Source organism: Pan paniscus, chromosome 3, assembly GCF_029289425.2.
Source record: "Pan paniscus chromosome 3, NHGRI_mPanPan1-v2.0_pri, whole genome shotgun sequence".
In the NCBI taxonomy this organism is placed as follows: Eukaryota; Metazoa; Chordata; class Mammalia; order Primates; family Hominidae; genus Pan; species Pan paniscus.
Genome location: NC_073252.2, coordinates 68,278,431 through 68,292,798, shown reverse-complemented (window position 1 = coordinate 68,292,798; position 14,368 = coordinate 68,278,431). Strand labels below are relative to the sequence as shown.

The following is a 14,368-nucleotide window of genomic DNA, read 5'->3' as shown; positions in this document are numbered from 1 at the left end:
CTCAAGGGCACTTCACAAGAAAGTGATCCTGTGTCGAACATTAATCTGTTTCATAGATAATAGATGTGCTGCTCTAAAGCCAAAAAATAGCAATGTTCATTAAATATAAATTTGTTTCTAAACATTAATAGACATTTATTAGATCACAACACTACCTGAGAGACAATTAAATGAAACTTTTATGCTAGAAAAGTTTCCTATTAAAATTACCCTAGAGAGATTGTCTTCTAACTTAGCATCAAGTTATGTATTTAAAATATAATTATAAGGGGAAGTGCCTTTTTTACTCCAGCGATAAAAAAATAAATATTATTTGCCAGTGTTTCAGATGATGTGTTGAGATTTAGTATTTCATTGCTTGAAACATGTTTTGGGTAACCTTAAAATTAAGGTTAACCATAAAATTCACTGAAGAGAAATAAGTCTTCCTTGCTCTGATCTCTCTGAAACTTATGTAGGGGATTGCAGGGAAGAAATGAGGGAAGAATGGAGGCATGACTCAAAGTTCTAGTGCAAGTGTCACTTTATACCTGAACTACTCTCCCTACTCCCAATTTGATTCAACTTTTTACTGTATCTTCCGTGCCCATCCTATGTTTTTTTCCTTCTGTTTTCCCTCCTGACTTTTGTTTACTTCCACACTGACAAGACATAACAGTGACATTTCTACAACTTGAAAAATTGTTGACTTAACGTTCTTCAAATAATCTATTAATTTAAATCACATACTGGACTTATAGGTCATTGTGAACTCCCACCATACTAACTCTGGCAAATATTGTTACTGACACAGATTGCTTAAGGTATTTTTCTTTTCTCTCCATTTTCTCCTATGTACCATGACCAATTTAATCTTCTAAAAGCATGGTATTTACAATGGACCTTCTGATTCTATCCCCTTTTCTAGTCGACCACTCACAATCTTTTATCGAATGTTCTTCTATCCCACTTACCACTAAATGCAATCTCATTTACCATTTATAACCCCACTTTTAAACATAAATCCTTCACTAAATGAGAACAAGAATTTTTCTCATTGATTGAATGCCTACTCTTGCCAGGAAGCTTTATAGCTTCTTATATATATTACCTTTATTTAAGCCTTAAACCACCTGGTAAAATAAGTATTAAATTCAGATGTGAACATTAGGGTATAGAAAATTTAAATAATCTGCTTATGTCATACAGCTCACAACTCAAAGAGAAAGGACTTAAAACTGTCCTTTTCACACTCTAAAGCTCCTATTATGTCCTGTATTCATGCTGCTTCTCATGACCCAGACTTTTTGATGTTTTATACTTGAAAACAGTAGCTTAGTTTAAAAAAAAAAATCTGTGCAGATATAAAGGACTAGGAAAATATGGCTACATTCAATTCTAGGTCAAGGTAAATACATATTTATTATAGACGAAATTTCTTCCAAGTTGTGTTTGACTTGAATGTGTTGTAAAATATACATCTACCCAGATAAGTCATTACTGCCAGATGCAGAACAATACCATTCTATCTAAAAGTGCTGTAATTATCTGGAATCAATATTTGATCTCAAATAGCATAATGACTGCTAAGCTGTGTTATGCAAATTTGGAACTCTGACAAAAATATTATACTAAAAAATGCAAAAGCTGCATTTTTTTCTGTGATGTCACTATCTAAATAATAGTTTATTAATATACTGATTCATTTAACACCTCTATTGACTCAGGCTCCTCATATCAAACCAAATATATTTAAAAAATTGAATTCGCAACAAAATGTTTGAATATTTAGGAGCAATGTAGAGGATTGTAACAGTTTTGGGGATATATTTGCTGTAAATATTTACCCCCACTCTTAAAAGACAATACTTGGAGTAATTTATATGTGTTGATATATTTTGTGCCTTTAACTATTATAAATTTCGTGCCTTTAACTATTATAAATTTCATGATTTGAAACCAATCAAAATGAATTTATATTCCTTGGTATAGCCTTCAAAATATTTCCTATTCCACCCTAATAGATTCTTCCTATTACTGTCTACTGCTCCTCACTTCTTCCTGAGAAACCAGATGACTTGCAGTTCTGCAACACGCTGCCTTTTTCCACCTCTTTACCTTTACCATAGCAACTCTTAATCCAAAACGTTTCTTCCTCCACCTACTGTTGAGTGAGATCTTAGCCATTCTTCAAATTATAGCACAATTACCACTCTCACAGGTCTTCCAGATCTTTCAAGCTGTGTTATCTCCTCTGTTTTTTTTCAACTCTCTTCTTCTTTATCAAATTTGGATTTATATTTTACCACTTGTATTTACTGCATTATCTCATCTTCCTTCTCTTCCTCATTGTTTCCTTCTCCTCTTTCACTGGTTCTTCCTCCTCCTTCTTTAAAGCAGGAATTATGCCTTGTATATCTTACCTTAACCCCATGACCAAATACAGTGCATACTTGTAATAAATTAACAAAGAAACACACATGTAAATTTGTGGAATTAAATGTTTCTTGAAAATATTAAAGAAGATGATTGAAAGTTTGTCCTCTATGAATTTCCAAAGGGTGTTAGCACTATTTAAGAAAATATTCATGATTAGAACATTTAAATCATTGTTGCTGCTGACTAAACTCAGTGGTTAAATGCTTTCTTCATACTTATTTAATATAAGGTTATTTGACTCCGTCAATATTGAAAAAAAAAAGAAAAGATCCTTGAGTCTTACTGTAAGTGCCTTGGTTTTCAGAGTCGGAGAAACTCTGTGAATAATGGGAGGACCCAAACTAATGATGCTTTACAATTCCATAGTGTATTCACATGCACTCTGTAAATTGAGAAACAATACATGTAATTTTTCAAGAAAACAAGAAAACCTTAAAGGAGAAGCATATGTGTAGGTTTCAGACATTGTAAATTATAGCTAAAATTTACAAAACATAATATATTTTACTGAGTTCAAACTCCTTTAAAACTCATTTTGCTTTTGCTCAATGATGATCATACCAAATATATTAACATTTGATAGGATGGTGATGGAAAGAACCTGTGTTATATTCAGGGAATTTTTCTTCTTGCTGTCCTACTCTTTTCCCCTGGGTTAATTGTATCATAGAGCTCTCATTCACATCAGAAGGAGTCTTCCATGTAGAACCACTTTTGGAAAGATAATTTTTTTGTGAGAGATGTCCTCTGTCACTTCGTAGGGCATGGATTATGAAGCATTGCTGTAATGTACCTATGATTCTGCAATATTGTAAAATAATGGAAATACTGGAATCTTGAATTGAATAATAAGCATTTAAGTCCCTCACCTAAGCATTTATGCATAATTACTCTAGTTGAAATATATTTTCTAGTTTTACTAAGTTAAATTTCTAAGAAATGCTTGGCTATCTTTGGTTACTATGGACAGATATTATTTACAAAGGTAGAGAGCTATGTGCACACAAATCATGATTACTTTGTTGCTCTGATATCAGATATTTACTTGTTAATGAAGTGACAAATGATTAAATAAAACAACTGGTTATTCTTCTTTGTAATTTATATCACTTCTTTTTCATTATTTTTGTAGACACAGGGTGTTGCTTTGTTGACCAAGCTGGTCTTGAACTCCTGGCCTCAAGCAATATTCCCACCTTGGTATCCCAAAGTGTTGGGATTACAGGCATGAGCCACGATGCCTGTCCTTATTTCTTTTCTCCATACGTCAGTGTTATATTATTTTTACCATTTTATCAAGGTGCCAAATTATACCTTGATACAATTTTATGCCACGTTACTATAAATTAATTTTATATCATTAAAAAGGTACTTTATGGAGAAGGCTTGTTTTGATTTTTAAACTAAAATGGCTTTAAATTTTTCAAATTTTAAAGTCCAAATACTAACTCTGGAAGAACACAGATAACACCCAAGTGATAATTCTGAATGCTCCTAAAGTAAGTTGTAAGGTCATAGCTATGATTTCCCTCTATGGAACAATGAAAAAAACAAACAAACAAACAAACAAAAACATTGCTTAATGGGAAACTCCTGTATTACAATTAGCAATTAGGCTATAGGTCTATATACCAATTCACCATTACAATAATGCCAAATGGCAGTTTTTATATTTCGTATGTGCCAAACATGTCAGAAAACATTGGCCTCCAAAAAGTATATGACAAATATGAGTAAATATGCAAAATAAGTTATGGATTAATAAAAATCTGTAAAGTCAATATTGAAGTAGAATTTGTAGTTAGAATTTATAACAAGTGAAAAGTTAAGAGTTGGGGAAATTTAAACATTTATAAACAAGATATAGTTTCTTGTCTATGGTATTATGATAGAAAAGGTACAATAATATTCAGTATACTTTGGGGAATGTTTGAGAGTAAATTGTCTTACAGAAATGTGATTTAAGAGTAGCTAACACATTCCCAGGATAAGCAGTTTTGAGACTCTAATGTTAACCTCTGTTTGGTGTATAGAAAGGAAGCTAATATAAGATAGAAATATAAATTTTTAGCATGATTTGAAAAGAAGAGAATATTAAAAAATAAAACTGGGGAAACAATTTTGACACCAGAATTCAAGATGAAAGTTTCCAGAAAGTAAAATCAATGTCTCCTGTTTGGAAGACTTACTTTTGTTGAAAGGAATAACAAAAAAATTTCAAATTCTTTTAGAGTATAATTGTGTTAGATTTGAATAAAAATTAGCATAGTTAATAAGTAAGGAAGTTTCCAAGTAGTTGATGAGGGAACACTTTACTTATTTAAGGTTTTTGTAGAATTTCTTTCCATACTGTATTCTTTTGTAACTTTTAGTGGAACTCATGTCAAATAACACAACTTTAAAATTCTAAATGTAAACATTAATGATGCAAATTAGGTCATTTTAATCAACTTCACTTTTAAATTTTGGATATTGTGAAGAATAGTGAACTTACTTTTGTTTAAAGACAGATAACCACTAAGATTTTTATAAGAAAAGAAATTTGTTTGGTGAAGTTAATGACAACATTTCAATGGAAAAATCATCATAAAATGTTTTCTTTTAAAAAACTGTTATAATTCAGAGTGGTGATATATATTTCTGTAGGTTATGAGAAATCTATTAGCTATTAAAACTTATATTGTATAATTATTGCAAGTTTATGATATATATCCTCTAATTAGCACAGTATTGGAGTTGTGAGTAAGAGAGAGGCAGGCGGTGAGGCTGGAATGTGAGAACGTCACCCTCTTCAAATAATAGCTTTTATTCTTATAAATTCCGTTTCCCACCTCTATTTACATTATAATTATGGAAACAAATCCCTATGCCTAAATCAAATGTCAAATGCCCGAGTAGAGATGGCTCTATGTCCTGCTGCAATACCTTAGAAGAAATCATTATTAATAACTAATAGGTATGTACTTCCTTATTCTTTCTATAAATAACTTTCACCCATTGTTTCAACATTGTAAAATATGTATCATATGAAATAAATGATTCCAGTTGTAATTGAAGCCAGAGTTAACAATAGCAATACTCCTCTTTCACTATGGAAATAATTTTCTCTCCTCCTCTGAAAAATGCGCCACTGTAATTAGGGTGGTGTCCTGAAAAGCACCACCCGTTGTGTGTTCTTTGTCCTCTCTGCGTGCTTTCCTGCCTGCCTCATGTTTCCATGCTGTTCCGGGTTCTCCACTCTTCACAATCAAATAAAGTTTCATTTAAACAAGGCCTAAGTCTTCTTTGGAAATCCCGTGTTGTACCCTTCCTTTGCACAATTAACGTTCCTAATTATTTTCATCCATTTTCTTGTTTATTTGTGCCATAGAGGAAAGAGCACTAATGTTGAAGTAATTTGGCTTGAAATTCTAGACACATAACATGTCTGATTTTCCTTCTCAGTAAACATGGAACAATGTTATCTGCTTTATATATTTATATAGATAATTACATTAGGAAATTTGTGTAATATCTAGCACAATGTGTAGCATGTGATAAGTACTTAAAGGAAGGTTAACTCTCTATCTTGTGACTTCATTTACTGTGTCCTGTTTTTTTTTTTTTTCACTACAGTATGGGTTGTGAGAAAAACTGTTCTGCTAATTTGCATTTTCTATCAAATCTACTGTGGTAGAAATTTAGTATACATGTTTGAGAAAATGAATAAATAATTCATCTAGATGGCAGCTCATAATTTCTTCCAGTAATGAAATGCTATATATACATTTACTTTCTATTTTTGTGTATGCACGTGTATGTGTATGTGTGTGTATACATACATCTCCTGATACCAACTTTTGACTCTCGTATACTCCATGGTCACAGAGGAAGACAAAAAAGACACAGAAAAAGAATGTTGAGGTTTGTTAGGATAGAGCATTGTGATCTTGTTCATGAATCTGACAATTATCTGTCAACTTCAATATCCCTCTTCAAGTAGCTGTCAGTTATTTTGTGCATGTTAAATAATGTAATTTTAAATTAGCAATTGCTTTCAAAATTTCTTTTCTGAGTTATACACTTATGACAATTGAGAATAGATTTTCAGGTTTTCTTGTGAGTCAGAGTTGGGTAAGAGAAAACAAAATGAAAATGTTGCCATAATTCCTTTTCACTTAGTTTCTGTTTTATCTCAACCAAATATTTCGTTTCTTGTCAATGCTTTCTCTATTTGTAAAGGTAAAATATTATGAGATTATCTAGAATGAGCTTTGTTTCCCATAATATCAATGAAATTAAAGAGAAAACTCTTTATATATATTGTGTCCATATTTAGTACTGTAGGAGCCTATGTATACAATAGTAATCAATAAATATTTTTTAGTTAAATTATCAAATGATCTTGCTTCTTATGGATTCACATTGAAAGGATGAGTAGGTTAAAATAATTGCTAATGCTATAGCACCTACCACATGCCAGCACTGTTCTTGGCTATTATTACGTATTTTATATAATTAAAAATTACAAATTTTAACTCATTTAATGTTCATAGAACCATATGAATTAAGTAATATCACCCTACCCATTACACAGATAGAAAAATGGAGATGCTATAGTTAAATGACCATCGACAGGAGAACTGAGATGCTATATAGTTAAATGACTTGCCCAACGTAGTAGGACAGTAATTGAGATCAGGTTGTCTGGCTCCAGAATGCGTGCTCTTAACTACCATGCCGTAAATAACAATATCAAAACATCTGATAAATTTGTGTAATTTTTGCCTTTTAGTAAAGACTTTGGTTTTTATTTTGACAGAATGAAGTGTATTAATACATTCATCAGTAAACAATTTTGAATATCCCTTTTGAGAAGATTTTAAAATTTAATTCTAAAACTCTGAAATTATTGAAAATATGTATCAATCTCCAAGACAAAAAAAAAGAAAAGAAAGACAGAAAGAATGAAAGAAAAAAGGAAGGAAGGAAGGGAGGGAGGAGGAAGGAAGGAAGGAAGGAAGGGGAAGGGAAGGAAGGGGAAGGGAAGAGAACGGAAGGAAGAAAGGAAGGAAGGCCCAATTTGTGCTTGATAGATCAGTTTGAAAGGTGCTGATTGTAAAAGATGGTGTCTTCAGGATTTGGATTATGTTCCTTTAGTATTTTGGTTTCCTAAGATAAATCTTGGGAAGACTTGAAGAGGAGGCAACTACACTAGTTTGGTTCAATAAAGTTACTTTTTCAGTGCTTAAAGTTATTAATGTTTGACACCTCTAAGCAAGATTCCTCATCTTGAATTGTACAATCCTGGAGAATAGGTTGCATGTTTTCTTAAATACTCTATTCCATGTTTCTAGACCACTGCTTTGTATTTTAGTGCGCATTCAATTAACCTCTGTTGAATGAATGATGTTCGAACTGCATTTTAATTTAGTTTGTATCTATATGCTTACTGTTAAAAAGAAGCTATTTAGAATAACATAAATGAAACATAAATGAAAATGAAATTTCGGGCGTAATAATCTGTCTTTAATCATCGTACATTGTTATTTAGATAATAACTTTGCCTTGATTTTCAGTATGAATGAAGCTTTTGACATTCAAACAAAAAGAGTAACATCTTTTGTAAACATAAATCTATGATGTTCACAGATTTACAGAGATGTTTAGAAAAGTAATGTAGTTAATATGTAGAATAATTTCTGAATGAATATTGCAGCCTGAGATGAAAGTAAGACTCATATATTTACCTTTTGTTTTAAACTTATTTATGGTAACAGTGATGAATTAAATATTTTACTATTCTAATGTTAGTGAAATTATACTGTGGTATAATTATACTGTGGTATAACCCCATGGGGCTTACTTTGTGTAAGCTTTACCATGGTATAATATATATGTATATTTAGCCAGGCGCAGTGGCTCACACCTGTAATCCCAGCACTTTGGGAGGCTGAGGCGGGTGGATCACCTGAGGTCGGGAGTTCAAGACCAGCCTGACCAACATGGAGAAACCCCCTCTCTGCTAAAAATACAAAATTAGCTGGGGTGAAGCTACCCGGGAGGCTGAGGCAGGAGAATCGCGTGAACCCGGAAGGCAGAGGTTGCAGTGAGCCGAGATCGTGCCATTGCACTCGAGCCTGGGCAAAAAGAGCGAAATTCCATTTCAAAAAAAAGAAAGAAAAGGCCGGGCGTGGTGGCTCACGCCTGTAATCCCAGCACTTTGGGAGGCCGAGGAGGGCGGATCACGAGGTCAGGAGATCGAGACCATCCTGGCTAACACGGTGAAACCCCGTCTCTACTAAAAATACAAAAATTTAGCCTGGCGTGGTGGCAGGCGCCTGTAGTCCCAGCTACTCAGGAGGCTGAGGCAGGAGAATGGCGTGAACCCGGGAGGTGGAGCTTGCAGTGAGCCGAGATCGCGCCACTGCACTCCAGCAGGGGCGACAGAGCGAGACTCCATCTTAAAAAAAAAAAAAAAAAAAAAAAATCAGTATATTTCAGTTAATTTGCTCAGTAGAGACTGAAATGTTTATTTCATTAAGATCTGAGGCCAGGATATAAACATGATGGCAATATATGTATTGTATAAATAATGTCTTTGGATTACTTACTTATTTTATACAATAACCCTTTTTTTTTTCTTTTTTGCAGGTTTCAGATTTGGGATATTGGTGTTTCTGTTTTGGAGAAATTATTCTTTTTCTTTTTAATTTGAAGAAAAATCATCAGTCTTGGAATACAGAAGAGAAACTAGAAATATACGTATTTTGTTTCACATTTGAACAGTCATTCTTGAGGAATACTCCATACCTGAGTAGACAGCCATGTGGCCATCGCAGCTACTAATTTTCATGATGCTCTTAGCTCCAATAATTCATGGTAAGATTTTTCAGATTTTTGTGTAATGCTTAATGTTGTCTCACTTATTCATACTGGACACTTCCTTGCGATCTTTTCTCTGAGACTGCTTTGTAGTTTTTCGTTATCATATGTTAGTATGAGTAAGTTAAAATAAAAGAACATAATGTGTATTTCCTTTTCTTTCTTTTTTTTTTTTCTTTTGAGTCAGAGCCTCGCACTGTCACCCAGGCTCGAGTACAGTGGCACGATCTCGGCTTACTGCAACCTCTGTCTCCTGGGTTCACGCCATTCTCCTGCCTCAGCCTCCTGAGTAGCTGGGACTACAGGCACCCACCACCACGCCTGGCTAATTTTTTTTTATTTTTTTTTATTTTTAGTAGAGGCGGGGTTTCACAGTGTTAGCCAGGATGGTCTCGATTTCCTGACCTCGTGATCCGCCCTCCTTGGCTTCCCAAACTGCTGGGATTACAGGCGTGAGCCACCGCGCCCAGCCCATAATGTGTATTTTAAGCTGAAATAGTTATGAGTTTCCAGTTGCATTTCTTAAAGTGCCTATTGAAATGTATTTAAAACCAAAAGGCTTTTTAAAAAGAGCTCTTGCATTTTATTTTTAGTCTTTACTACACTTTTGGAAAATCAGCTGAAATATTAATTATCTCATTTATTGTGAATTTTTTGGCTTGCATAGTTTCGTACTTAAAAAAACATTTTTAATGTAGTAAATGTGGGCATTTGAAAGAAAACTCCAAAAGTAAAATCCCACTTATTCAAAAGTATCTGCTTTCCAAAACCAAGTAATTATTTTTTCTCTGAGTATTTACTACTCTGCACAATCTTTAATATACAGAACACAAACTATAACCTCCCAATAAAGGGAAATTGTTTTGGTACTATACCTTGAAATGCAAAAACACAAACAAATAAAAAATCAAAAGAACGTCTGGGCACCGTGGCTCACACCTGTAATCCCAGCACTTTGGGAGGCCGAGTTGGGCAGATCACAAGGTCAGGAGATCGAGACCATCCTGGCTAACACCGTGAAACCCCGTCTCTACTAAAAATACAAAGAAATTAGCTGGGCACGGTGTCGGATGCCTGTAGTCCCGCTACTCGGGAGGCTGAGGCAGGAGAATGGCATAAACCCGGGAGGCAAAGCTTACAGTGACCCAAGATCGTGCCACTGCATTCCAGCCTGGGTGACAGAACGAGACTCCGTCTCAAAAAAAAAATGAAAACATACACAATAACAAAATAATATTAATGTGTGTTTTCACTTTTTAAAGAAAGGTGTGATTATGGAAACATGCTAATATACTTAATAGACATGTATACTTAATGTTGTTCATTTAGACATCTTTGTATTTATAACAGAAATATGATAGTTTAGAAAGGATGTACCTTTGCAAATTTTATAAAATATATCACATTATTTAATATATAAGCGAGACATTTATATTCTGTACAACTTAGAGTAATATTCACTGAATCTCTCTCAAACCTGGTAAATTAAAGTCTATATGTATGTTCCTCTTACACAATTTAATGTTTTTGGCTAATTATCATTGATTTTTTTCACTAAGATGAAAATGTTGTAATATAGTCACTGTCTCATATGTTGATGATAATTATAGCAAAGAAAAAAGGACACAGCTGTATTTGCCACTGCTTAGGTCTCAGAATATTATAGTGTAGCAAGCAGCTGAAATGAATTTTTAGCCTCTTTAGCTCACTTTTGGTTTTTAATTGATTACAGAAACCCATTGTAGTTCGTCAGTGATGCAATTCTGAATCTGGCCTGTGTTCTTAAGTTTTAACATGAATTGCATTTTGCTGTCATTCTAAATACTGGGTAAAATAACTTCCTTTGACGTTTTCCTCTAAAGTTCCCTGGATGCAACATATTTAGTTCTAACAATTCACTATATTATAAGGTAGAGATATTTGTAAAATGGGAGTATCCTACTTATTCAACAATCTCAACCATCTTGTTTTAAGCAAATTTGTTTAAAATTTCAAAATATTTTCTTAATTCATATACTTATACATTCACATTCTCTGCATGGGCACATATAACGTTTTGTGATGTGGGAAAATAAAAATAATTATGTTACTTGAGACAATGCTTTTCTAATTATCCATATATATAAAGATGACTTAAATTAGATTTTTTATGTGATAAAAATTCCTCCCTTATAATGTTATTTTGAGAATAAAATAAATAGCATATGTAAATAATGTAGTACAGTGCATAGAAAATATTAAGTGCTTGAACATGTGAATTTCCTTCATCATATAATCTATCCCTCTAGTTAATTTTTGTTCCAGTAAATTATAACGACCAGGAATTAGCTAGCCGTAAAAGCTGATATATTTAATGTTGATACTAAGGAAAAAAAGAAAAATATCTACATATATATTTACACACACACAATTCGTATTCAAAAGATCAATCTAAAGTTACCTTTGTTAGAGAAAATTAGGTTAAAAATAGCAGAAACAGACATTGTAAGAAAGATTCCTTTTTCAGAACTAAAATTCCTGGTCCCTAAAACTGACACATACTATGTATTTCAGTGGACCCCTAAATGTGGCTGAGCCATGGGTCTTGGGTCTTGGTTTGGGAACTGATAGTCTGCATTGAAATCACACACACACAGACACACACACACACACACACACACACACACACACACACACACACAGAAACAGAGAGAGAGAGAATATCTCCAGGTAATTCTTAGAAGTATTAAATCAACCCCTAGTATAATAATAGGACACATAAAAGACTAACCTGGTAGGTAAAATACTCTGGGTTAAAAAAATAAAGTAATCATTTCCGTTTTATGTGGACTATTCAATATTATCTTGAGTTTTGAACCATAGAGGACAAAACAATATAGAAGCTTTTTACTTATAAACTTTATCCTTTATTTTAAAACTTTGCACCTGAGAAAATACAAGTTGGTTTTGTCTTCCTTCTTTAAGAAGACTTTTACTTCTGCCTTTGTGATACCACTTCTGACTTGTGAATGAAGGGCTTTATAAGCAGCCTTTTGGAACCTAACTTGCTTATAAATAGAAAAATGTACCTTTGATCAAGTGCTGAAATATAATAGGATAGGAATTTTTAGAGTCCCTATCAATCCTGGCTTAAGAGAATACTGCATAACTTGAAACCTTAGATGACTGGGTTAAAATGTATGTCACAGTTATAGAAGTACTTTTGGTTCCAACATATCCTCTGCTGACGTCTCCTTGCTACTGTTATTGAGATGTCCAGAATTTTTGCCCTCTTGACCATTGGGAATTAATTCTTCTGGGTAATGATCTGAATTGCTATCCCTTTCCTCAGAGAAAATAATGATGACGACTACTGATTTTATAGCCATAAACTTTTAATGTTTTAGTTCACTTAATATTCACTATAATTGCATGGGCTTATTTTTTATTATTTCTTATTATCATAATCACTATCTTTACAGGTAAAGACATTGAGGTACACAGTGGTAAAGTAAATTGAGGTCACACAGCTACTAAGGGACACAGAGGGAATTTAAAATCAAGGACTTGGCTTTTGAGCTCTGTTCTTGCTGGCAGTAGATATCCAATTCCTATCAAGGCCATTCCTCTTTACATAGAATCTCATCTCAACTCTCCTGGTCACTTGGGAGCAGGTGAGGCAGAAACATTGACCATCTGCCTCTTCCATGTTCTTGGGACAGACAGACTGTGGTTCTGAAGCCTGACAGACCAGAGATGAAATTCCAGCTCTGCCACCTACTGGCTCTATAATCCTGTTTATCTATCAACTGGTTAATAAATATCATTAATTTACCCACTACAAGCCAGAAAACTGCTAGATGTACTAAAGACAGGACAGTGAACAACAGACTTGTATTTCTTCCGTCACTGAGCTTACAGTAACCTAAAAATGTGTAGCTTAATATAATTTTTATCTGTAAAAATGAACATTTATTCCTTGCAGAGCTATTTTAAGAAATGAATGCAAGGATGTATAACTTCTAACAAGGTGCTTTGGCATTTGATAAACCTTTCATTTTTTTTCCCTGCTCCTTTCTTACCTTGAAATAGTGGTAAACCCCTGAGCACTAGGTAAGGAAAATAAGTAATTACTGTTATTCTCACCCTGAGAATGGAAAGAAATCTTTTTCTACTCAAACCTCAGTATCTATGTTTTGCCAAACATTTCTAAATACTAGTATCTAAACAAAATTATTGTCAATATTACTAATATCTAAACAAAATTATTCTCACCATGTAGGAATGTTTAAATTACTATTTTAATTGGTTATATATAATTGTTAGTGTTATACTTTTGCATAATCTCTACATGAACAAAATCAGAAACTAAGCTAAAGAATTAATTCTGATAATGTTTAGGTTAGTTGAATAATCCCCACTTGCTCTAAATAGTCTGGTCAATGTTTTGTATAGAAAAACAAAACAAGTACATCAATATCACATAAATATATACAATTTTTTAAATTAGGAAATGTCCCTGCTTCTATGTTTATCTGTCCATATTCCGTGTCTCTGTGTACTTCTGTATTTCTCTTTTTCTGTTTTCCATGACTGTGTCCCCTTCCTGTAGAGCCATAATATCCTTATCTATAATGCAATGAGACCTGGCAGAAGTAAAGAGGAGCAGCTGAAGCAGATGGCCAGTTCTTTGCTCTGTACTACTGTAGTGTTGCATGAAGATAAAGGATTCTTTTTGTTGTTGTTCTGTTGATGTGGTTGGGAGCAAGGGAAAATAAGGAAATTGGAGAGCAAGAACCCAGTAATAACGTAGGTACCTGGGGCTCATTTTGATTGGCAGTAAAGAAACATCAAGGTCCAATGTGGGACCTTGGGCTGGGAGATCTGTTCCTGGGAGGTAACTACACCTAAGCCCCAGATGATTGGGAGTTCAGAAGGTGATTGTGGTGCTCAAATATTTCAACTACATCTCAGCTTAATTGAACCTCACTTGTAAAAACTGAATCATAGTTGAAGAGGTACAAAGCAGGATCACTGGCCCTTAAACTAGGAATAACGGCGAGCAGTATGTTTTATAGCGTCTTCACAGAAAAAGAAAACTGCAATA

General features: G+C 33.6%; 1 protein-coding gene across 30 annotated transcripts in view; it reads left to right on the top strand.

Moving 5' to 3' along the window:
- Positions 1–14,368, top strand: part of ADGRL3 (adhesion G protein-coupled receptor L3) — an 861,253-nt gene that overhangs the window by 285,692 nt on the left and 561,193 nt on the right. For all 30 annotated transcript variants that reach the window (XM_057302095.2, XM_057302097.2, XM_034958747.4 and 27 more), the window contains one exon: positions 9,052–9,279. In XM_057302095.2, coding sequence (XP_057158078.2) covers positions 9,225–9,279 — 55 coding nt within the window. In that variant the 5' untranslated portion in view covers positions 9,052–9,224. The remainder of the gene's footprint in view (positions 1–9,051; positions 9,280–14,368) is intronic.